Genomic DNA, 26,138 nt, shown 5'->3' on the forward strand with positions numbered 1-26,138 from the left:
CTTTTTTCCAATTTTAAGATTTTCAAAGAATTTAACTCCAGTGCAGTCTGGCTGGGTCAAATATTCTGAAATTTTCACATTATGTTCTTTAAATGCGATATAACAAAACAATTATTTTGTTTTGCAATAAATGCCTACGTTTTGAATAAGATTTTATTTTGCTTATCATGATTTTAAGAACAGTTTCAATTGTCATTCTTTAAGCCCATGCCATTTTAGAATGAAGATAGATAATGAAAAATAAACTTGTCGTTTTTTTCTTCATATACTCTGAAATATTACACTTCACAAAATAGTTTCTATGGGTTTCCTTGTCATCTTAGATAGGAAATATTCCTTTGAAAAAACTGTATTGGCAATATGCAGCCTCACCTTAAGTCCTTGAACTTTTTAAAATTAATTTTCTTTTAAATGTCGAAAATATACTATAAATTTACTAACAATAACGATCCATTTAAGAATGCAAGTTTATTTTAATATGTGTCTGTGATACCTGAATTGGTTAAAATACTCCATAAATATATTGTATTTTAAAAAAAGTGTTAAAGTGAATATGAAGGACTTACATATGACTTCCGAACGGATTAAAATACATATATGTTTATGTGCGTTTACTAATGAGATGTAAGAAAGCCATGCAATTTTAATTATTTTGTGATTTTTGTACATATGACAACCGTTAATGATTGTTAGTTGTCTTATAATAACCTCTTTCTGAATATAACATTGGATTCATATGTTTACGGCATTACTTATGCTTTTATAAACACGATAAGAACTCATTTGGGATAATTGGATTTTCATATCTTTCAATTTCTCAAAAATGTTAGGTGCCGTACAGCTGAATGTTGCAATATTGCAAATTACTCATAAAAACAAGTGTGTAACGTAAAACGAAAAGCAGATGAGATTAAATTTGTAGATGAAATTGCCATTACTTCGCCATCCAATTATCCAAAATTAGTTCCAATCGTCTTTATATGTGTTTTATACTGTGTCAAAACATGTAATCATCAATGTTTACCTTTTTAAAAAATGTGGCGTACAAAATATTTAGTTTTTGCTTTAGACTGAATCCCCTTCTTAGTGACGAGTGCATCTTATAATTTGGTACATCCCTTATTTGATAGGCAAAAAGTCATCACATATAACAGCAAAAATACAATAAACACAACAAAGGTAATAACAACGTAGAAACAAAAAATAATGCGACCAAAAATAACAAATGCCACAATACAGATAAATTTTGTCAGACTCTTAAAAACTTGATCAACACACAAACTCACAAAACTTGAAAACTGCATGCTTAGCAAAGGCTAAAAATTAATTCAAACAACTCATCAGCCTAACAGAATTCAACTGTTACACGATACAAACATGTACATCTGGAAAAATGACACTTGGAAAAATGACTCATGATGTACTTGTTTGTATTGTGTAATAGTTGGATTCTGTGTTTGGATTAATTGTAAGACTTTGTTAAAGCATGCAGTATTCAGTTTTTTGTAAGTTTGTGTGTCCTTAAAGTTTTTATGAATCTGACATTGTTTGCAATAGATCAAAATTTTAATTTTTGTGTATTATGGCATTTTTTATTTCGGTCATATCATTTTTTCTGGTTTTTTTTAGCTTTGTTGTATTTATTGTATTTTGCTGATATGTGTGATGACTTCTTGCCTATCATCTAGGGGATCTTATAAAGATGCAATCATAAATAAGACGGCGGTTCAGCCCAAAATAAAAACTGAAGATTCTGAACACGTCTGTTTTCGACATTAAACATTACAGATTACATATTTTGACTCTGTACAGTGTTAAACACCCACACAAATTACAAAAATGCCGTACACAGATGAATCTGATGTTATGTTCATAAAGAGAATATATTATTCATAAGACTAACAATCATTAACAGTCGTCATATATAGAAAAATGTCCAAGGACTTAACACTTTCTTCTTGATAGATTCCTTAAAACTATACCAAACCCGTATTTATATCAGAAGCTATTAAGCAACGGGCCATTTATATGGCAGCCATATTTAATTTATGCAAATTATCAAAGGGCCTTTGTAGAAATTGAACCACTAAAAGTGTTTCTTTATACCCAAGAAAAATATTAAATCTTTAAATCACTGAAATTGCTTGTTCCATGCCTGGTATATGACTGAAAATGTTGGCCACCATATTGGATTTATGCAAATTAACAAAGTGCCAATGCAAATCATAGCATCTCGACAAATATTTGTCCATGCCAAAGAAACAGACCTTTAAATTTAAAATCACTGATGATGGTTTAATACGTGGTATATGATGGTTTAATACGTGGTATATGACCGAAAATGTCTTTTATAGAAATGTTGGCAGCCATATTGGAATTATGCAAATTAATGAAATGCCTATATAAAACATTATACCTCCAAAATGATTCCCTGAGCCAAATAACTAGTTTTAGACTTTGAAATCACTGAAATAGCTTGTTTAACATGTGATATATGACCAATTATGTTATTTTGTTGGATGGTTGGCCGCCATATTTGATTTATGCAAATTAGGCATATTTCCCAAGGCGGATTCGAGTAAACTTTTAATATGTTGTTCTGGGTACCTCTCTAAAATGCATTCTGAAGAAAAAAATTCTGTTGCAATTTGTGGTGGGTCTAACCCTATTTTGACTGGACTAATGGTAATATATTACCTTGAATGGAAATGATTATTGGACCAGTTTAATGTCATATTATTATCGTCATCATCATCATCATCATCATCACCATCATCAACAACAACAACAACAACAATAACAACAACAACAACAACAACAACAACAACAACAACAAGATTACTCCATTCCCTGTGATGTAACTCTGCTTTATGTTACCTGAATGCTCCTCTTCATTTCGAGTTCTGAACTCACGTAAACAAACTGGCTCATCTGAAAGGGCGACCTCAGTAAGTTGGGTTCTAATACCGTTTCGTTTTTATGTTTTTTTTTATATTTACCGCCGCTGCATGCGCTAACGCGTATGGCGCTGTCAAACCGTCCTATGACGTCACGTTTGCCGCCATCTTCGAAGGGAGACAGAGGGGGAAGGAGACGTGCGACGGGTACGGCTAAATGACAACAATTTGATCGGGTAAGATACGGGATTTACTGTATATTTATTTCTATATCGTTCGAAAGGTTAACATCACATGAAAACCATGGCAAGAACAGGAAAGTTTCACGTAGATGACTGATGTTGACTGCACCATGCATGGTCAGTGGTGCTGAGGTGGCATACTGATAGGCGAGGGGCGTGAAAACATTGCATTACAATGTATAGTAATTTGCAAACAACTTCGCGGATCTTTCACTGACTTGATCTTATCCTCGGTGGTAGGTACTGTATTACAGGAGTGATAGGAACCAGATACTATACGCGAATATTCTCGAACATTGAAATGCACCGCTTTTGTCTTCATAAGTGCACTTCCACTTGTTGTTTTTGCATCCCATACGCGCTGGCGTCGACTGTCGCGTGTATCCTGATGACATTCATGTGCACACAGCTTTGTGGAGGGACCGTGATGTGCATCTCTGAGGATTTATACCGGTTCATGCTCACGGCGGTGGGCAGCGCTGTGCAGTGTGCTGCAGCCACCCGTAGTCTACCAGTACCACTCCTGGCCCCGAGTAGCTGCAGTACTGTAGTTCGAGGTTTTGACCGGATGTTATGGGTCGGACGGCAGAACCAGACAGTACCCCAAGTTGTGCTGGGGCCCTTACCTACACTCCTCCAAACAACACAAACACCACGCTGAGGTAAAAAAAAGAGAAAACACAGCCAGAGCAGTTGTGGGGAAATGGATCGCAACGACAGTACATCATCATAAAATTATAATATATACAACAAGTCCACCACACTCAAATTTGAGATAGGCTTTCGATACTGGTTTCTCTGAACAAGCAGTAGGAAGTTCAAAGCAGTCTGTTAATAGAAATGCATAGGTAAAACCCACAAGCCACAAAATGCAGCTAGATACAGGTTGTAATAGTGATGGCGGTAGCTGTTGCCCCGCGAACAATGCTGTTTATTCGCTGTGTTATATAGCCTCCCATCACATGCATCACAGCCCTGCTGACTGCTATAGACAAAACTGGTGACCGCGGTCCCAATTTGGACAGTGCAAAAAAAACTTCTTTTCTAACAACTTTTGGCTGAAATCAACTCGATTCTGATCTCTACCTACACTAATTACTCAACCGCTCACAGACTGCAAACAAGTTTGCTCTCGTGATGTCCCAAACCGTTAGTTTTACAATGATGCACGGTCAAGGGCCCAGTGGCCAGCCATAACCACAGTCCCTTTGTGCATGAACGTATCAAATGGCGAGCTAACAGTTTGGGACGTCGCAAGAGCAAATTTTTAAAAACACAAACAATATGACTGAAGTAAACTGAACATGAATATTCAAAATAAAATATGTTTTGTAAACTTTTCCTTTGCCTTACAAATCTGTTGGTTCATACTGGCCTTTTTTTCTGTATGTGTTCAAAGTCCTTGATGATAACATGATAACATTCCACCAAAGACTACCAGGTAACCTCATAGTTACATAGTTTGTTTTGTTTATTTGATCAACCACAAGTGCTGTCTGGTAATGCCACATGATATCCTCATTGGCAGTTTTCCCGCCAAATTTCCCTATAATGGACTGATCGGAATGCACTGCCCACTGTCAGGCCATGAGATTGATGATCCCCAGATGCCATACTGGTAGAAACGGCAAAAACAATTCCTGCTCATTACACAGCAGGGTGCTTCCACCAAGAGGGACCAATTTCGGCAGGGCAAGGAAACTTTTTGTCCAGTTGGCAAAAGCAATATTGAATTAGTAAAACGTCTTATCATCATGGATAGTTTCTCCTGAAGGTAAAAAGAAGTTACATAATAACAAGAATAGAAGTAATTGAAGACTGGTATTAAAATGCCAATTTGACTGCCACACTGTTACACCTATAAAGCACCACTTAGTAGCCATTGGAAAGTAGCTATTGGCAGCCTGGTAGTTTGGTAGCATTGTGATGCAATATTACACATGATGATCAAGACCATGTTCATTAATAATAGGTGAAATATCTTGCTCATGTTCTGTGTGAGTCACAGGTTTGCTCTTCAATACATACTTGCTGATCAATCTTTTTTGTGATTTGAAAATTTCCTCTAAATTTGTAGAGTAGTTTCCATGCTGCCAGTGATACTTTTTTATTCAAATTTAGAAAAATTTCCTAAAAACTGCATTGCCCCATTGTTTTCACTTCAGGGGCTATGATAAGATGCAAATAAATGCCACACACCTCAAGTGGTCGTGCCATAATAAACATTCCTTTAAGGATGTACGATCGGAAAAATATAAGCGTACTGCGCCGATTTCTGCGCAGAAATGTATCCATAGTAACCACGCGCGCATAGTGACGTTCCGAACGTTTTTGCGTTGTACAAAATGTCGTCTGCAGGTAAAGGAAAATCACGTCGAGAAAATGTTCAGCGTGCCCTCAAAACACGCTGGAAGGAACGAGAATTCAGCAAAGAGATAAAAAAAAATGCAACATGACTGTAGCCTGTACAGCGTAAGTCAGAAGTGTGACGTCTGATTCGCTATACAAAAGCAGGTCGTGGTTATAATTCCAATGATAGTGTCGCTAGTAGACTAGACCTACCGGAGAATGGAAGAATGGCCGTCGCATTGTCGATTTGAGTGAACTAGCCGAAAATCTTGACACTTGTGTCAGTTGCGGGCTTGCCTTTACGATTGTCATCGTGTATTGGAGAAACGTCAAGTTCACGGCCTCAGCTCCTGGCTCCACGTAGTGTGTGACAACTTAGTCTACTTAGACTGCATCGAAGTCAACCTAATCCCCACCGATAAGCGTCACGGCAATAAATATTACGCGATTGGTATGCTGTATTATATATTGACTCTAAAAATTAGAAGAACCTAAAAGTCTTTGCTTTGTTCTGTCATTTCCCTCTCATTAAAGTTTACAGGTAGGCTTGAATCATAACCATGCCTGGACAAGGCCACTGCAGGTAGCCCCAGGTAGCCACTGCAGGTCAGCAGCAATTGAAGAGCGCCCTTGCGCGACGAACTCGAGAGAGTACGGTTTATCGCTAGAACCTGTAAATCCTAGTTAGATTTTGCAAAATTTGAAAAATCGAGCTCGGTGACCTACTAAACAAAATGTGGTTTTGAAAAATTCACAAAAAGAGCTATTATTTGGCAAAGTTTGAGAAAATTGACATTAGTAGAAACTATCAATAATTAATAAATTACCCTCTCCCATTCCTAAAATTTGGGGCATATTTGTTGCAATTTTGGTTAAAAAATAAATATGATGACTTTTTAACTCAATTTAAATGTAAGTAAAATCTTCACACTTGCTTAGGTTTATAATTTCTTTATTCTTTTACAGTGTAAACGTTAAAAATGCAATCATGATATAAATATGAAAATGATGACCTGTTTTATTGATTTTTAGTGATTTTGTGAAAAACCGTGAATTTTTAATGTCATTTTGTAAAAAAACAAGTGCGGTGACCCCATGTTTTTTTCCCAGTTTTGGACTATTCACATATGTAGGTATTCAAAAATCCCCATTTGAAAAAATTGACATTACTTTTACTTTTTCCGATCGTACATCCTTTAATGGTGCTGTATTTTTTCCCACCAAAATTTCACTGTAACATTTTACCAATTTCCATGATATTTTCTTTAATTTTTTTGATAGTTTTGGACCAAAAGGACATAACTTTTCATCGGCTACAATTTTTGACCAAATTTTGGGAAAAATCTGAAAAAAATTGTTTAGAATTTAAAACAATCATTGATATTATTTCCATAAGGGCAACATAAACTGACTCCAAATAGCTCTCAAAGGGTAAATAAGAAATAAGCATTTACAGGCTTAACTTATCAATGTCACAGAGGTCGCGTTTACGCGTAAATCACGCGTATTTGACGCCGAAAATATTCATTTGACGCGAAAATATGAGTTGACGCGTCAAGCTTGACGCGCACATCGGCCGCATGAGACGTTCAATTCACGGCTTGCCACACTCACGCAGTTGACCATAGACCACCAATATGGAGTTATATCCATTGAAATCAGCCATGTTTGATTGACAAATGCACGTGCACGCAGACATTGAATCTGTGAAATTGTATCATATTGTATTCTTGTCGTTACAGTATACATAAAATTAGAACCCCTTGTTTTGTCTTGTCACAAAGGAGACTGTATAGTGATTGAAACATTTTAGCTCAGTGGGTCACATGAGCGTCGATACGTCGCTACTTGTTAAATACCCCTTGGCAGAAGTGTGGGACGAAGCAAGGGCAACTAGGTGAGCAACCCAGTGGACTTTTGTCAAGTACAAAAATTTACGATGATACGAATAATTACTACGTTGTTTTGGCGACCTGTCATGACCCCATAACAAACTTCGATTGTTTATCTCAGATCTGATTCATTATTTCATCGCTCATAATTGTTGCAGTTTACAAAAAAATTAGTGCAACCGGATTTTTTAAATACTATTGGATTGAAATAATAGATTACGTCGACTGAGACTGAACCAGCTTTGTATTAAACTGAGGTTCGATGAGCGACTTTTACGGCGTCGGATCGTGTAAGCACGTGGAAAACCCCACAAAGATTGCAACATTGTAATAAAGGACGTCTTTTGACCAATATGACATTTAACGGATCTCGCAGTCACAGATTCAAACGAAATTGTTTGTTAGTAGTGAACAGAGAATTATTGAAGCGATGTCAAAGAAAATTCAATCCAGTTTATTTTCCTTCAATTTCGGCCCAGCCCGTGAACGGGCGGCACCGGCTCCAGACAATGACACGCCACAGTCACCCGAACCTGGCTCGGCCTCTGGCATGTCCAGCCAAGAGGTCGCAAGCAGCCCTCCTGAGAAAAGAGCAAAATCCGCGACGGCGAGAAAGTACCGACCCGAGTGGGAGACGGAGTTCGTGTGGTTGAAAAAACAGAAACTGAAAATTGACGGCCATGAAGTCGATCGAATGTTTTGCTCTATATGCCGTTGCAGTGGAATGAATAATGCTTTCACAAGTGTTGAAGGATGTGGCGACCTCCAGCGATCGGCGCTCACACGACATCGAGAAAGAGAAGATCATAAATTGCGGTAAAATCTAAGCCGCTGAAGTCACGCATGGAAACCGTCGTCAAGCAAAATGCTGATAGGAGAAAAGATTCGCACGCTGGCATGATTCGTACGGTATATATGATGGCAAAAAACGAAATGGCAGATGATTTGTTTTCATCACTTATCGAACTTCAGCTACAAAACGACTGCAAGGCACTATTGGAGGCACCCCTGTACAAACACCACAGTAGCGTTTCTGAAATGCAAGAAGCAATCGCTTATGTTATAAACGAAGATCTTCAACGTGAAATTAACGCCAGTCCGCTAATATCAGTCATAGTTGACGAGACTGTAAATGTGACCATTGATAAAAAACTTATCGTGTTTCTGAGAATTATTGCGGACGCGAAACCGAAGAACGTTTTTTCGGGTAACATTACTATCCCAGCTGGTAATGCGGAGACAGTGACTGCAGCAATTTTCGCAGAGCTTGAGCGACGAAACATCGATTCAAGGAAGGTAATCGGTCTTGGCTCTGATGGAGCCTCGGTCATGACAGGTCGCCATAACGGAGTGGGAGTACGTATGCGTAGGGTAAACCCGTACTTGACACAAGTCCACTGCGCCGCTCACCGAGTCGCTCTTGCTTCGTCGGACGCTTCAAAGGGCGTTGAACAAGTAGCAAAGTATCGACGTACTGTGAATTCTGTGTACAATTACTTCGAGTACTCTGCCTCGAGATACGAACGTTTGAGGGAACTTAACCGCGCACTCGACAATCTTGATTTCTTGAGCCTAAAACAACCGTGCTCTGTGCGCTGGCTATCGTTATCACGCGCCGTGAAATCAATTCAGAGCAATTGGCCAGCCTTGTCATGGAGCTCGATGAAGATGCTCGCACTAATCCTACTGCTGACGGAATTGTCCGACAGTTAAAGCAGTACGCGTTCATTGCTTTGACGCACACATTGGCTGATGTTCTGCCAATCATGGATCGACTGAATTTGGTCTTTCAGCGGGAAAATGTTAACTTATCGCTGGTAAAACCATGGTAAACGCTACGATCGCCAGCCTTGATGAATTACAGCGTGGTCAAATGTCAGGCGTCAATGAGCGAAATTTTGATCGGGAATTTCGGGAGTCAAATCGCTACTTCAGAGGCACCTCCTGACATATGCCAGTGACACCAATGTTGCAGCCTACGGCCGAGTACGCGTGGATTTTATCGCGCATCTCACCGCAAGTCTGAGGGATCGCTTTCCAGAGGAAGATCTCAATTTATTGAGCTGCCTTGACAAGGTTTTGAATGTCCGAAACTATCCAAATGAAAACTTGAACGAGTACGCGATCGCCGAAATCGCAGTGTTGGCAGACTACTTCGGAACACCAAAGGTCAATGATGCTGGTGTGGCAATCGCGCCACTGCTTGACGGAAATCAATTACGCGAACAGTTTGCCACCGTAAAGCGATCATTGGTGGGACACGGCATTGGAAACTTTGATGATGCCTGTCGCGTTCTCATCGAAGATTACGGGGATATTTTCCCATCATTCAAATCACTGGCAAATGTGGCACTTGTTTTGCCGATGTCTAGTGTACCATGTGAGCGGGGATTTAGCACTCAAAATAGGATCAAGACAGCCAGGCGATCTCGGCTGACGGACGATCATGTCAATACACTCATGCTAATTTCAATACACGGACCGCCATTAGCAGACTTCGACATCGATCGCGCGGTGACAACATTTAATGTGAAACAAAGGAAGAAATGATGAGGTTGATTAAAGACAGTTGTGTAAAGTACAATTTTATTAGACAGTGAGATACTAAAATGTTGTGTTGACTCCATTACTGATATTTCCATGGGCATTTCGTCTCTCCGTGACTGCAGAGTTGTCTTCTGGTGTCTCCGTCACGCTGGTTTTACAGTATAGTTATGATAACATTTTCTCCTGTTCAAAGATGTGAAGAATACTTACCATGTTTGTTTATTTTTCCCAGTCTCAGTCAAATATCGAGACTTGATTTATTGTTGACACGGTGTTGAACGTTAATTTTGTAAAGGGCATGACCCCACTATGTAAACATGTAAAGCTTATCTCGCTTTCTACGTCAATGTGACAACTTGTTACATACAGTGTTCAAATAAATGGGCCATTACTCAAGTTTACGCGTAATTTTGATGTTTCGACGCGACATTTTTTATGGACGCGTCAAAAATACGCGCAGCCAAAAATCCTAGCGCGACCTCTGATGTCAGGACAGCATTCTGACCCATGTTTTTTGTCTCAGAGCCTCATTGTAGACACTGACAAAGTATTGTTAATGTTGATACTGCTGTAGTCTGTCAAGGGATGAATGTCATACAAAGTGACAGTAATTACATGTAAGTCTGCTCACTCCACTGACCAGATGAATCAGTCCAAATGGAAAGATACTACAAGAAAAGCTAAATATTGATGATAAACTTGTCAGTCTAATATTTGAAGAATGTGTTTCTGGATACGTTGCCATTGAGAGAATGTTTTTAATCTACAGTTCTGTTTATCATTGACTCGATTGGGTATGTGCTTCCTCTGGTCAGTTCAATAGACTTTCGTTCACCCCCCAAGCTTTCATCAGTGAGTTACAAATGAGAATCAAGGTCGAAGGTCAAATGGTGAAGTTACATGTTCCGACTATACAAAATGTGTTTGTGGCAGGAATCTGACAGCTGGTGTGAATAAGTCAACATGTAACAATTAATTCTCAGGAGCTAGCTAAAAATCTGTTTGGTTCATGATGGTCCTTCTGACAGATCGTAGGGATTACCCACAATGCAACATGGTTTATTCACGTGGATATTGTGTCTTTTAGTCTGTTAAAGTTTTCGCAGTGGTCGTCGCGCTGCGCGTGCGTGATTTTTTTGTTGATAAACATAAATTTTTGTAAACATAAGTCTTCTCAACTTCAATAGGAGTGAGATGGGAGCAGTCCCCCACTTTGTTAAGGCCTTTGTAAGACTCAACATCATGCAATAGTAAACTATTAAGATCGGAAACGAACTTCAGTGGTGTATTTCTATCGATAAACTCGTGTAGAGCTACGAACATTGGGACACTACACTCAGCACATTATGTCGCTGAGTTTACTGCACGAAGACACAGTGAACAAATGGGTTTGATCGCGCGCGTTCACACTGGTTGTACACAATGCTATGTACAGTACAGTGAAAATACATAACTAAAATGATCAACAGTGCCTATATATGTAGACCAGCAACAAGCACAATGCCTAACACAAAGGTTACACTCAAGACCATGATCGGCAAGCCAGAGCAGGACACGGGAGATGTTGTTGGGAGACGGTCACCGCGTTGACGTACACGGATATAGAGAATCCGGTCCCACACGTACCGGCCCGCGACGACTTGGCCCACAACCAACTGTTGATGACCATGTCTTCTCCTAGTATTACGTGGTAAGAAATAGTAAAATGACAGGAAACAACAGACAAAACGAGCGGGTTTTCGCGGCATTTGGCAGGAAAATTGCACGGCTACACCGTGCATAGACGTATCGAGAGATCCCGTGCCCCGGTCCTGTGCACGGTCATGGCAGTGATCCAACCGCTAGCTGGTGTAGGCCTACCGGTGCTGGGCAAACTTCGTTGTTGTACCTCCTGATTGCCGGGTAGGTCTGAATCCTCTTTCAAGTGAGATAACCCCCACATAACAAGAAGACCTATGAAAGGTCCTTCGCTTGACTTGATACCTGTACTCGGAATTCTCGTTTGCACCCCCAAACGGGGTAAACTTTGTAGTTGAGTTGGATTCTCCACAGCCGAGCGTAGCGCGCCATATACCCGGTTTGACACGGACGCGCGGACGTTCATACAGACCACGGAACGGAACAGATGCAGAGATGCTTCTTGCTGCAGCGGGCATTGCTCTGCGAGCTGTAGATTTCTGTAGTTTGGGTTGTTGTCTTTGTACTCATGTCGGGCCTCTTGAAATGAAAGCTCTCGTCCTTGCTAGCGATGTCGAAAACTAGCGCCCGGTCGTTAATAGTCTGTTGGCGTATACATGCGTACACATGCGTACGTCTAGCTCTATGGCTCGAGCGATAACAGTAGCCGAGCCCCAATCAACTGATTCAAGAAAATCATGAGCAAATGTGATCTCGATCCAGCGCGCAATTATTGTTCAATATTCAGCAGATATTTAACTTAGATTAATTGACCTTTTATTGCGTGTTACATTTGGTTAGTTGGTATGCTTGTGACAGATCAGCCGCCATTTTAACAAGCGGCAATATCGCAAACATTAAAATCAACCCGTAACATGTGCGGCGTTCTTGGATTTGTTTACAACAGAGGGGGACCCCCTCAGGAGGATGCGCAGCGCGACGACCACTGCGCTTTAAGTTTTCTGATTTCTCTCTATGGAGATATTCACATAGCAATATCCTTAAATTTTGAGAACAAGAAAGCAGTTTTAACTCCTGTGTATTCGCATTGAGCACGATAAAGTATTTTTATTTCTGTTTATTCTCATTGCGTTGTGAATGAATGAATGAATGAATGAATCGGGAATTGAGAATTTTTTGGAGGATGTTGAAATTTTATGAGAGTTTCAAGTGTAGTAGTATGCAAACTACCGTACTGTAGAGTTAATGTAGATGAATGAAAATAGGGAAGCCAGTACCTCTATATAAGCAATGTCAAAGGCAGTAACTTTTTTTGAACTTATAACTTATATAATTTATAAATGAAATGTACATGTTATCTTCTTTTCTGGCCTCCTGAGTTAGCCATTTTAAGCTTTTGAAATGTGCAATAGTTAATTTGGGATACTCCAAAACCTGCTTCCCAACAATCTTCATGGTTGAATTTTAAACATTTTCAGGATTTGAGAATGTGCTTTTCTCAAACATTTTGTGATTGTAGTTTTGAAGCTAAATTATCAGCTGTTTCTGTGAAGTAGAAGTTAATAGTGTTTAAAAATCAAGGGGACTTATTGGTATTTTGTCATACCTTGTTCCCCAGGATTAGTATCAAGGTAAGTCCAGTTGTACTTCATGTACCATTCCAGTAATTGTCACAGGTACACTACACCAGTTTATTGGCAAATTCACTTATTAGGCAGAAAAAAATAGGTGGCACATGTATTTGATCTCTAACCTCAGATTAGCTTTAATTTCTAACCCATGATTTTGCAGGGAGATGTATTTTGTCTATAGTCCAATTCAGGGGATATCTGTCCAGTTCGCAGGATATCTGTCCAATTCATAGGATATCTGTCCAAATCATAGTACATCTGTCAGATTCAAAGAATATCTGTCCAATTCACAGGATATCTGTACAAAAGATAGGATATCTGTCCAAATCATAGTATATCTGTCTAATTCTCAGGATATCTATTGAATTCACTTAATATCTTTCCTATTCACCAGAAGTACCGTATGTCTAATATACAGGATATCTGTCCAATTGACAGGATATATGTCCAATTCAATCATAGGATATCTGTACAAATCATAGTACATCTGTCCAATTCATAGGATATCTGTTCATTTTACAGATATCTGTCTAGTTCACAGGATATCTGTCCAGTTCATATGATATCTGTCCAATTTATAGGACATTTGTCCAATTTACAGGATATCCGTTCAATTCAGCAGAAATATGTCTAATAACACGGGAAATCTGTCCAATTCACAGGATATCTGTCCAATTTATGGATGTAGAAGATGACTACTAGAAGACACAGATCACAAACGGATGAAAATGCTCCCCCAACCAAGAGGGTGCGTCTGCAGGAGCCACGGAGAGTTGAAGAGTGGGAGGAAGATGAGGAGGGGGAAGAAAGTGATGAGATGGATCAATCCCAGAATCCAGACTTTGTCCCTCCCACAATGGTAAGAAGGATTGTAGCCTCTATCCCTGGTAGAAAGGAAAATCATGAGGGTAGTGGGAGGTAGTATCAGGATGTGTCCTAGTCCTCAATAACAAAAATAAGATGCAGGAATTAGAATGGACTCATCGTCTTAGGGACCGTCTCAGATTGTCGCATAAGTTCAAGAAACAAAATTTCTTCGTTTACATCAAAACCCCCTCCCCCTAAATGAAAGTTCAAAAGTGTGAAATGTTGATGTCTGCCTGAGAGTACAATGTAGCATTTTGCTATAGCTACTGAAGAATATGTATCCACTGAGCACATTATATCATCACATAATCAATTAAATTTGAGTACTAACCATGCCATGACACCACCGAGCTGGAAACAGTTACAGCAAAATTTGTTGGTACAAGTGTGCAGTTTTTGTTCATTTTTACATATAATGTAAAGAGTACTTGTAATGACAAAATAAAAGTGCGAAAGCGAAGTTCACTAATTGAATCGAGGTCAAACCCCCTCCCCCCTAAACGAATGAATTTGGCTTGTTGAACTTACGCCACAATCTGAGACGGTCCCTTAGCTTGTCTCTGCAGGGTTCTCCACAAGGTGATTTTGAGAGGTGGGACCGCCTCTAGGTTATTAGTCCCCACGGACACCGTCCGGGGGGACTTATAGGTTTGGTCGTGTCCGTGCGTGTGTGCGTCCGTGCGTGCGTGCGTGCGTGCGTGTGTGCGTCCGTGCGTGCGTCCGTCCGTTCACGCAGATATCTCAGAGATGCAAGGAGCGATTTCATTCAAACTTGGTACAAGAATTACTTCATATGTCATACAGATGCACGTCAATTTGTTTTGTGATACGATCCAATATGGCCGCCAGGCAGCCATTTTATTACGATTTTTTCATGTACAGAGCCATAACTCAGACATGTTTCAACCGATTTTATTCAAAGTTGGTACAAGGACATTGAGCAATGTCATAGATATGCACGTCAATTTGTTTTGTGATACGATCCAATATGGCCGCCAGGCGGCCATTTTATAACGATTTTTTCATGTACAGAGCCATAACTCAGACATGTTTCAACCGATTTTATTCAAAGTTGGTACAAGGACATTGACCAATGTCACAGATATGCACATCAATTTGTTTTGTGATACGATCCAATATGGCTGCCAGGCGGCCATTTTCTAACGATTTTTTCATGTACAGAGCCATAACTCAGACACGTTTCAACTGATTTTATTCAAAGTTGGTACAAGGACATTGACCAATGTCATAGATCCGACGTCAATTTGTTTTGTGATACGATCCAATATGGCAGCCAGGCAGCCATTTTCTAACGATTTTTTCATGTACAGAGCCATAACTCCGACATGTTTCAACCGATTTTATTCAAAGTTGTACAACTACATTGACCAATGTCATAGATATGCACATCAATTGTTTTGTGATACGATCCAATATGGCTGCCAGGCGGCCATTTTGTAACAATTTTTTCATGTACAGAGCCATAAGTCAGGCATATCTCAACCGATTTTATTCAAAGTTGGTACAAGGACATTGAACAATGTCATAGATATGCACGTCAATTTGTTTTGTGATACAATCCAATATGGCCGCCAGGCAGCCATTTTCTAACGATTTTTTCATGTACAGAGCCATAAGTCAGGCATATCTCAACCGATTTTATTCAAAGTTGGTACAAGGACATTGACTTATGTCATACATATGTACGTCAATTTGTTTCATGATATGATCCAATATGGCTGCATGGCAGCCATATTGGTTACAATTTTTTCGTGTCCTTAGCCAAAACTTGGGCACGTCTCAACTGATTTTATTCACCGATTTTATTTAAACTTAGTACAGGGACATCGACCTATGTCATACATATGCACATTGATTTGTTTTGTGATACAATCCAATATGGCCGCTGTGTGGCCATTTTTTCCGATTTTTTCATGTCCGGAACCATAACTCAGACATGTATCAAGCAAATTTATTCAAAGTTGGTACAAGGACATTGACTTATTTATACATATGTATATCGATTGGTTTCACGAGATGGTCCAATATGGCGACATGGTAGCAATTTCGTTATGGTTGTTTCATGTCGAGAGCCATAACTCTGGCAAGTCTCAACTGATCTTATTCAAAGTTGGTACATGTACATTGACTTATGTCGTAGATATATTGTTGATTTTTTAAACAGTAAGATCAAATATCGCTGCATGGCGGTGAATTTGTTACAATTTTCTTTTGTACAGAGCCATAACTCAGACATATTGCCACCAGTATGTATCATTCAAAGTTGGTGCAAGGACATTGACCTATTTCATACATATGCTCCTCAATTTGTTTCACGTCATGTAGCAGTAACATGTCAATTATTGAAGTTTCGTAAATAGGCTGATATGTCAAGAAATACTGCATCAAATTCATGAAACTTTGTACAGATGTTAAGCTCACATTGCTTTAACACTGAAAAAGACATTTATCAGTGTCATTTTAATTAATTTGTATTTGCATAAGTAATGAACTTTCCTAATTAGGGTGATATAGCCACAAATTAATACAACGTCAAATGTGATGAAACTTGATACAGATGTTGATCTCATAGTGTTGTAAATACTGCATCAAACTTTATGAAAATGGTACAACTGATAATCTGTTAAGTGTTAGGATTGTATGCAAAAATGTTTTGCAACATCCTGTTGATTAATTCCTAGTAGACTCATTTTATGAACTTTAGGATGGTGGCCTACTTTGGTTTTATGTTTTCATCACCATGGAACTCATTCTTGGTCATTGAGTGCCATCTGTATCAAAGTATTTTATCACAGACCTAATTAATGAAGAGGACTCTATCCTCTCTGAGGACATGTAACAGGGCTCGACGCAAGGTCAAATCATCCACTAGCCCGAAGGACTAGTAGCAGTTCATTTTTAGTAGTCCTAAATGAAATCTACTAGTCCTGCTCAAGCAAAGCCAAATGTTGCTCTCATGTTGTAAAGAGGTGTATATGACCATTCTCATATTTTTTGTCGCAACGGTTTTTTAAACCCAATAACTAACTTTCATGCAAGACTAGCACATTTGCTTACTGCAAAATGTTTAACTTTGAATCATATATAAACCACAAAAATAACCTGAATGAAATGTCCTGTGTAGGAGGAGAGGTCATGAAAATAGCCTATTGCCATCAAGAATAAAATCAGAGGTAGGGATGAATCCTTCATAGCTCAGGTAGTGCACCATTAATTTGCAAAGAACATGTTTGTCATGGTGGGGACAGATTTGTTTCTCCAGAACTGAAATTCATACAGCCATTCACAAATGTTCCAGTGGAGTGCCTTCATATTTTTGACATATAAGCTTATCACATTTTAAAATTGACCAGCTTGTGGGAGGACCTCTCATTTGTAATAATGGTTTGTGAAAAATTTTGTTTTTAATAGTAAAAATGTTGCATTTTACCATTTCATGTGCTTGTGTCTTTTATGAGTTTTTACCAGTTACTGGTAACAAAATGTGATTAGCACAAAAATAACCAATGACTCCCAGAAGTGATTGGATACAACAGTCTGATACACCCATTTCATACGTTGTTTTTTCACTACTGTTTTAAGGTTCACTTCACTGTTATTGCCCCAATAATTTACACTTTTCCACTAAAATGGCAAAACAATAAGTTGCTAGCACCAAGTTATTATCTGTGAGGAATTCCCTCACCTGTACAAGCAGTAGCAACTTGCCATAGCACTGTTTTGGCAAGCTAGATGGCTCTTTTTAAGATCAGCTTCAATCAAGCTAGGGGGTCTTGACTATATATGGAGGTCAGCATGTGGAGGCATTCTAAAGCAGGGTCAAGCTGGCTACGAACTATCGGAGGTGTTGTTTGGGAATGCCCCTGAAGAAATCTTGAGAAAAATCTTCTTTGAAAGGCAAGGATACAGTGTTTGAACGAAATTGTGGGGTTGCTCATGTTTTTAGGCGAAGTGATGAGCTTCAAGCAAACCAAAATACACGACGTGCAGACCGGGGCCATGTTACTGGCATGTACAGTACAATTTGATTCTCCGTAGCAGGTAAACTGTTTCATTTTAAGTTGGTGATCAATAAAGTTTGCTTCACTGTTTCACTGTCCAATTTGTTTGGGTAAAAGTTAGTTTATTTTTATATAAAATGTTCGAGGCTTGGTTCATTCTTATCGAATGAGTGGCCCGGCGTCCCATTAGTTTTGTAGCGATAAACTTTCCTGGACAGCTACAGAACTTGAAAATTGCACTAGTCCGCAGGACTACCTCCGAAGACATTTTACTAGTCCTCTCGAAAATTTACTAGCCTGGGGCTAGTGGGCTAGCGCTTATGTCGAGCCCTGTGTAATGAAAGTACCCATTAACAAGTGGGGACTGTGTCATCAACGATGACTTGTTCCAGAGTGCTATTCATTCGTCAATAACCACGTAGAAGAATATATTTTCACAATAAAGGAATATGCAAATCATGTATTGTTATGCAAAGTGGCCAGCCCTCTTTCCCCCCCCCCCCCCCGCCACAATCTGTGGAGAATACTGCTATATGTATGTACCCTAACGGAGAGAAGAGGATACGAATACAAAAGCAAATGTAATGCTAGAGATCAAGCATTTATCATCACCTGATTGTAATTTCAGTGAGTAATGACACGTGCATATTGTACAGAGTTGTTAGTAAGATTTCCTGCGAAATTAGTAAAACAAATTATAGATGTCATATGGTCATTTGGATGGGTAGTGTCTTCTTAATTGTAGTCAGATGAATGATGTTAAAATTCATAAATTTCAAGGAGTCTTGGACACAACCAGGTGATAAGCAGATCCTGCACATGTCTGCAGGTCTGGCACACGAAATGTTTAAGGTAGTGACTCAGTTTCGTTGACACATATTTTCGATCAAAAGTTTCACATAGAAAACAGGGTCTCACACCCATCATGTGGTACATTTTCTAATAGGTCTATATTTGAAGAAGGTAAAAATTTTGTTTAGTTGTCAAAACATGCATTGGTATGTTTGTTAAGTCAAAAACATGTGATTTTGAATTTTTTCACCTAAAAGAGTACAAGTAAGAATTGGCAGCACCCCTAAGTGATCTGTTAACGGCACTAGACAGCTGCATATACAGGGGGAAAAACCGTGTTTTGGATTTTGAAATTCGCTTTTGTTTCTGCACAGTGAGCCTTCGAAGTGTGAACTGTCGGATTTTTGCATAAATTATCGGCTTTTGTTCACGTTTGTCAAGTTATCGTCACTTCAGGGGGGTTTATCAAAAATCTAAGACACGGTTTTTCAGGTCTATTCATGAAGTGTTAGCATGCGAAAAATCGGGGAAATCCGCCCACGCGTCGCCGACTTACACTCATTTGAAGGTGCGCATACATAGCAAAAATCGGAACTGAGAAAATCGACGATTTGTGTAAACGTCCCATTTTTCACACAAAATCGCCGAAAAAGTCGGATTTTTGTGCGTTTCAAAAAAAAATCATTCGATCTGGGTCTAGGTTAAATATTGGGCATCAGGTTAGAGAATTTCTGACAAGTCCTAAACATTAGTTCGCCTAAAAATGATGAAAATTGTGCGTAGAAACGTGAGGCTGGTCAGCATAAGCGGTGGGTACTATTTACACCATAAACACTAGAAAGATAATTCAGGGCATAATCTGTTTGTCAAATACGTATCTAGCTTATAATTATATTAACTGTACACTGTTGGTAACGGTTAGAGTCTGGTTACAAGACGAGAAAAGTTTTAAAAATCATACAGCCGGAATGGTTTACTGGTCTGCGTTCTGCCGACGACGCGCGCTCGCTCTCTCGCAAGCGCTCGACTTCCGGTCTCACAGCCCGTAATTTATGCACGTACCAAGTGTGAAATGGTTGCCCAGTTCATTTTAGTGCCGATTTTTGTGCCTATAGTACAAGACGTCACTTGCTTGCTTGCTTGCTTTCGAAGATGAGACGACCAACTCTCGATGCTCTAAAAAATTCTGTAGTTGAGAAGTTCAAGGAATGCGGGAAAGTCGCACTTGTTTTTGTGGTTTTCACATGTGATCTGCTGCAGTCCTTTTGCTCACCATAAAAAATGATCGGGTTTTCTTGCGCTATTTCGCTTTCCACTGTGACATGTACTATTATGGCCTCGGGTATGAAACCAGAGATGCTAAATATCGCCGATTTTTGCCCTTTCCATCGAATTAAAGGATAGGTGTGGTAAGTACAGGACATGATGCTGCCACAAACCCAATATTTCAATTGTCCGGCATTTATTTGGTGTGTTTTTCTTGACTTGAAAATACAGATGTTGGAATCCCACTTGCTCCCCTTGTCTCCATATATAGAGGGAGTGAATAAGCCTAACCCTAACCCTAACCCTAACTTAACCCTAACCCTAACCCTAACCCTAACTTAAGCCTAACCCTAACCCTAACCATCGGAAATACGTATCAACAAACAAGTAAACAAATAAATAAATAAATAAACAAACAAATAAACAAATAAACTGCTCTTTATTGACAAATATTAACAAAACAGCTTTTCGCTGTTATTTTATTAAAAATAACAAATAAACAAACACAAACATACACACAAACAAACAAACACAAACATACAACAAGCCCGTGTACCTGTGGCTAGATCGCTTCCAAAAATGCCAGTCTTTTATTCACTTTTCGTAAATAACCGTCGATGTCGGCAACTCTCTCGCTAGCCCTGCGTACGATGCTGTGTGTTAGCTGTAGCGGCCAACACACAACATCGCGTCCATCAGCTTTCCATTTTGCTTCTTCGGCCCCGTTTGCGTTCTACACTGCTTATACTGCTGGCAGTCATCAGCCATGTTGGATAGCGTCTCTTATGAAGACGTGCGCGCATGCGCAACATGGTGCGTAAAATTTACATAATCTCCTCAAGGTATAACGATAAAGCTGACAGTAATCCGGACCGTTAAAACAAAAAGAAAATAATAACTCGCGCAGTGGTTAGAAGGCCGTGTTTTCACTAAAATTTAAGACATTTTCCAGTACAATGTTACCTCACAGTTTTCTCTAATAAAAAGATCATATTTCAGGGGTTCAGAATATGAAATAATCACAAAATCGCTAAAATTTACAAAGGAACCTGAGTCACTACCTTAAGTTGTGTTTTCACTCCCTGTTAACAGGTTGAGGCCGAAGTTGGCATCATTGAGAGAGTTACCTTGAAGAATTTCATGTGTCACAGCCGACTTGAATTCAACTTTGGTCCGAACGTGAACTTCATCGTGGGACGCAATGGAAGTAAGTGGAATAAGAAAAGTGTCACATGATTAGTCTCATGATCAGGGTCTTACAGTCGGTATGATGAGGTTCAATATTTTCTTTCAGTCATGTGTGTAGTATGTGCCCAACATTTATTACTTGTGGAAACTGTGTGCAAGCATATGTCGTGTCATTCTGCAGTCTCTGTCCCACCAGGTGTGACTGTCACTAAAGTTTCACAAAGATCAGTGCCCAGTTGACCAGATATTTTGATGGGCAATGTAATTTTCCTGTAAGTAGCATAACAGGATTGAACTGGAATGAAGATGATTGGCAGAATTCTTTAAAAATATTGTTGTAAGCTGAGGTCTCATCATTTATAAATCAGTCGCTGAATATTCAGTAGAGATAACAAAATAGACTTGTCAGCAGTATTGCAAGACAAGAGTAGTTTGCTTGGTCCATTGAAAATTGATTTCATTGAAATTCTTGTTGCAATTACCATATTCAGTATGACAGTTCATGAATAATTACTTATTGGTCAAAGTTCAAGCAATCTTGACAATTATTTTAAAGTCGGGGCTTTCAGACTGAGAAGCCATGAATAGATTGTGCTGTATTATAATCACAGGTGGATGCTTCATGATTCGAAATTTCTAAATATTGATTTTCTTGTAACATTTTTGGGAGTTATCATTTTGAAGTTTGGAGGTGAGACAAATTTTTTGAAAAATTGGGCTTTAATTTCAAGGAGCAAAACATGGGAAATTTTTCCCAGTAATTGTTTTTTAATCGCCAAATTCTGATTATATGTACAGAACTACTCGATTTTAATAACAGTGTGGATTTTATTCTTGGTTTGCAGGTGGTAAGAGTGCCGTATTGACTGCGATGGTGGTTGGGCTAGGGGGCAAGGCCACTGTCACAAACAGAGGATCTTCCGTGAAAGCTTTCATCAAAGACGGACAGAAGTAAGTCTTACAAAAATGATAATGGACATACAGTACCCTGCATGGTGAAGAATTTACCCAGTTATCCTCAGAAAGTATTGAACCCTTGGTAACCCTGTATTTTCTGTCGTCAGGTTTGGCTTTTTTGTACAAGAAGGGTTTTAGGAAGGATTGACTGTGTTAGAATCTTGCTAACAATAAACAGACATTATTGACATTACAAATGATGCAATATTATAACATACAATCAACATCTGGACATCTTCTGAACTATTGAACATCCAAGAAATCAAACCACTGTGGAATGTGGAAGGAGTATTTCATACTTTCTACACTCAAGTGTATGAATATAGCACAAGGTGACCTTATGGATTTAAAAATGTTTTGATCATCTTGATCAGGGTTCAAAATATCCACATGCGCACTGGATTACATGTGTCCATGTTACCTTGGTGCAGATAGATTGCCAAACCAACCTGTACACTGTAAATGTTTAAAATACAGCATATATTCTGATCTATACAAGACACTGTTCAATCATGTAGTACAATCGGCCACTGAAACTGGCAAAATTTATGTAGTTTATTAGTCCCCACGGACACCGTCCGGGGGGACTTATAGGTTTGGTCATGTCCGTGCGTGCGTGCGTCCGTGTGTCCGTCCGTTCACGCAGATATCTCAGAGATGCCCAGGTCAATTTCTTTCAAACTTTGCACAAGGATAGTACCCTACCCCATACAGATGCACGTCGATTTGTTTCACAATGCGATCAAATTTGGCCGTGTTAGAGGACTTTTTAGTTTTCACCTCCATAGACTCCCATGTATAAGGCAGTCTCCATAGACTCCCATGTATAAGGCAGTCCATAGACTCCCATGTATAAGGCAGTCCATAGACTCCCATGTATAAGGCCAAGAAAAATAAAAATTTAGTTTCTCATCGTATTCATATTGCAAAAAAGATGCAGTGACACAGTTTTTAGTCCTCACGGATGAAGTCCAGGGGACTTATAGATTGGGTCATGTCTGTCAGTGAGTCCATCCGTGAGTCCATCCGTTCACGCAGTTATCTCAGATATTTTGACAAAATGTCACGTGACCTTGGTGACCTTTGACCTCAAATATATATATATGTCCATAACTCGGTAACCACAAGTGCTACACCCTTCATATATAGTATGATGGGACACTTTATGATCCCACATATTGTACCTCATTAAATTATGTGCATATCTAATTTTGAGCGAGCCAATAGAGCTAGAGGTCTGATTTTTGGTATATAGGGATAACTTAGCAATACAATTATTTTGACAAAATGTCATGTGACCTCGGTGACCTTTGACCTCAAATATACATATTTGTCCATAACTCAGTAACCACAAGTGGTACACCCTTCATATATGGTATGATTGGACAGCTTATGACGCCACATATTGTACCTCATTAATTATGTGCATATCTAATTTTGAGCAAGCCAATAGAGCTAGAGGTCTGATTTTTGGTATATAGGGATAACTTAGCAATACAATTATTTTGACAAAATGTCACATTACCTGATTTTTGGTATATAGGGATAACTATAGGATAGAAATTTTTTGACCGAATGTCATGTGACCTCGATGACCTTTGACCTGAAATATACGTTTATGTCGATAAATACGTAACCACAAGTGCTATGTCCTTTATATTTAGTAGGATGGGAGACCTTATGACAACACACGCTTTACCTCATTAATTATGCACACATCTAATTCTGGCCAAGGGAATAGAGCTAGAGGTCTGATTTTTGGCATATAGGGATTAATTAGCAATGCAATTTTTTTTCAAAATGTCACTTGACTTTATGACGTTTGACCTTGATTATTAATATATATGCATGACTCAGTAACCACAAGTTCTATACCCTCCAATTCTGATAGGATATTAGACCTTATCCCTTTTCCTGCCAAGTCCATATTCTACCACCAGGTCAAGATGGTTAAAATTAATGAAACACAACGTATTCTATATGATGTATTTTAACATAATACTGCACATTTGAAGGCTGTTGAAAACATAATACTGTAAAGTTGATTTTTTTGGACAAAAGATGCTATAACATACCAAGCCAAGTGGGTGAAAATACGTCATGTTTTGGCTCAATACCGCTTTTTACTGACTTGGCTGATGGGGAAGTGATACAGTTATTACTGTCTGGCAGGAAAAGGGTTAAGATGTCACATCTTGTACCTCATTTATGCACATATTTATTTCTTGGCTGGCCAATACAGCTAGAGGTCTGATCTTTTTTCCCGATTTAGAACCATAACTTAGACATGCCTCATGTGTTTCAAATTGGGAACAACGATATAGACCTATGTGCCCATAGATCTCAACATATACACTCCAGTGATACATCTTAATGACCACATTTCCCTGCCCCATCAAAACTAATACTCATATTACAAGTGGGGACTATGTCATTGTCAATGACTTGTTTCAAATGAAATAAATTGAATGACTTTGAGCAGGAAGCCACATGTCATTCTGGATTAAAATGTCGTGATTGTGAAATGCAATACTCTGTAAGCATGCCGAGCTTCAAAGTAGTTTTATCCCACAAATCATGGGCCATACTCCATGAATCTGAAAAGAAGACCATGAATGCGATGATTGGGAGGCTGACTTGGAATATCTTTTCGATAAACTACTAGACTAGCTCTGTCAGTGTTTACGTACTGAGAAACTGATGCATGCTGATGCAAAACGTGACATGCAAATGTGTGTATCCTGGTAAAAAAAGCTATTTCGACCCCCCCACTCCCCGCTTGATGTACCTGGTATACACAAAGATATTTATGATTTTGATCATAAACATTTCATGAATTTTTTTTTTCAATTTTTACAGTTTTGCAGAAGTAGCAATCAAGCTGAGGAATCGTGGCACTGACGCTTACAAACCAGAGTTGTACGGTGATTCTATCATCGTTGAGAGGAGGCTGACAACAGATGGCTCTACGCAGTATAAACTCAAATCAAGCAGTGGGAGGCTAATATCAAGAAAGCGAGAGGACCTATCTTACATCCTGGATCAGTACAATATACAGGTGGGCCACCCCTTCTCATAGCAATATCATGGTATAAGCCTATTGTTTTCTTAGGTGTTTAGATTGGTATACACGAGGTAAAGGTATGATAGGATTGAAATGAGTGGGTGAATAGCAACTAATTCAACTGCTCTGAGGAAGGATTCTCTCCAGAGGACACTTAATAATATTTTACAGGAATGTTTCTGTGTCTTCCCAGGTTGATAACCCAGTGGCCATCCTGAACCAGGACACCAGTCGGAATTTTCTCCATTCCAAGAACCCACATGATAAGTACAAGGTGTCCGATTGTACCACATTTATGAAGTTGGGTTTTTTTTTGTGAAATATGAAATACAAGACATAGTGCTTTGCAACTGCACTGGCCATTGACATGTTCCTTCTTAAGTAGCTATGTTTCTTCACATTCCATTGCACTGCTGTTCAGACACTTTTTAGTCAAAATTTGGGAATTTTTTATATGTCTGCATGTGTCAATCGTATAAATAATACCCTGGAAATTTTTCTTATGTTTTAGAGCACTCATTGGTGGCTTTTGTATGTCTCCATCAGTACCATTCTGAAATGTCAAATCTGCAGTTTTGTACAATGTATTTTATAAATTATATATTTGCCTTTATTTGTAAATTTTTGTGTGCTTGACCATTGCAGTTTTTCCTGAAGGCCACACAACTTGAGCAGATGACAAACGATTACAGTACAATACAGGAACAGAAAACCTTGATGAAAGATACAGTCAAGAGGAGAGAGGAGGTTTGATATTATTTCTGTGTTTACATACATGTGCTAAAA

General features: G+C 39.0%; 1 protein-coding gene across 2 annotated transcripts in view; it reads left to right on the forward strand.

Moving 5' to 3' along the window:
• Window positions 1-3,048: 3,048 nt before the first annotated feature.
• LOC139119094 (structural maintenance of chromosomes protein 6-like) overlaps window positions 3,049-26,138 on the forward strand; it is a 64,265-nt gene continuing 41,175 nt past the window's right edge. For both annotated transcript variants that reach the window (XR_011548845.1, XM_070682730.1), the window contains exons 1-7: window positions 3,049-3,133; window positions 13,859-14,055; window positions 21,236-21,350; window positions 22,177-22,282; window positions 25,148-25,346; window positions 25,546-25,626; window positions 25,998-26,099. Coding sequence is in view for 1 of the 2 variants with exons in the window: in XM_070682730.1 (XP_070538831.1) it covers window positions 13,888-14,055; window positions 21,236-21,350; window positions 22,177-22,282; window positions 25,148-25,346; window positions 25,546-25,626; window positions 25,998-26,099 (771 nt within the window). In the remaining variant the exon portion in view is untranslated. The remainder of the gene's footprint in view (window positions 3,134-13,858; window positions 14,056-21,235; window positions 21,351-22,176; window positions 22,283-25,147; window positions 25,347-25,545; window positions 25,627-25,997; window positions 26,100-26,138) is intronic.

Source organism: Ptychodera flava, chromosome 19, assembly GCF_041260155.1.
Source record: "Ptychodera flava strain L36383 chromosome 19, AS_Pfla_20210202, whole genome shotgun sequence".
In the NCBI taxonomy this organism is placed as follows: Eukaryota; Metazoa; Hemichordata; class Enteropneusta; family Ptychoderidae; genus Ptychodera; species Ptychodera flava.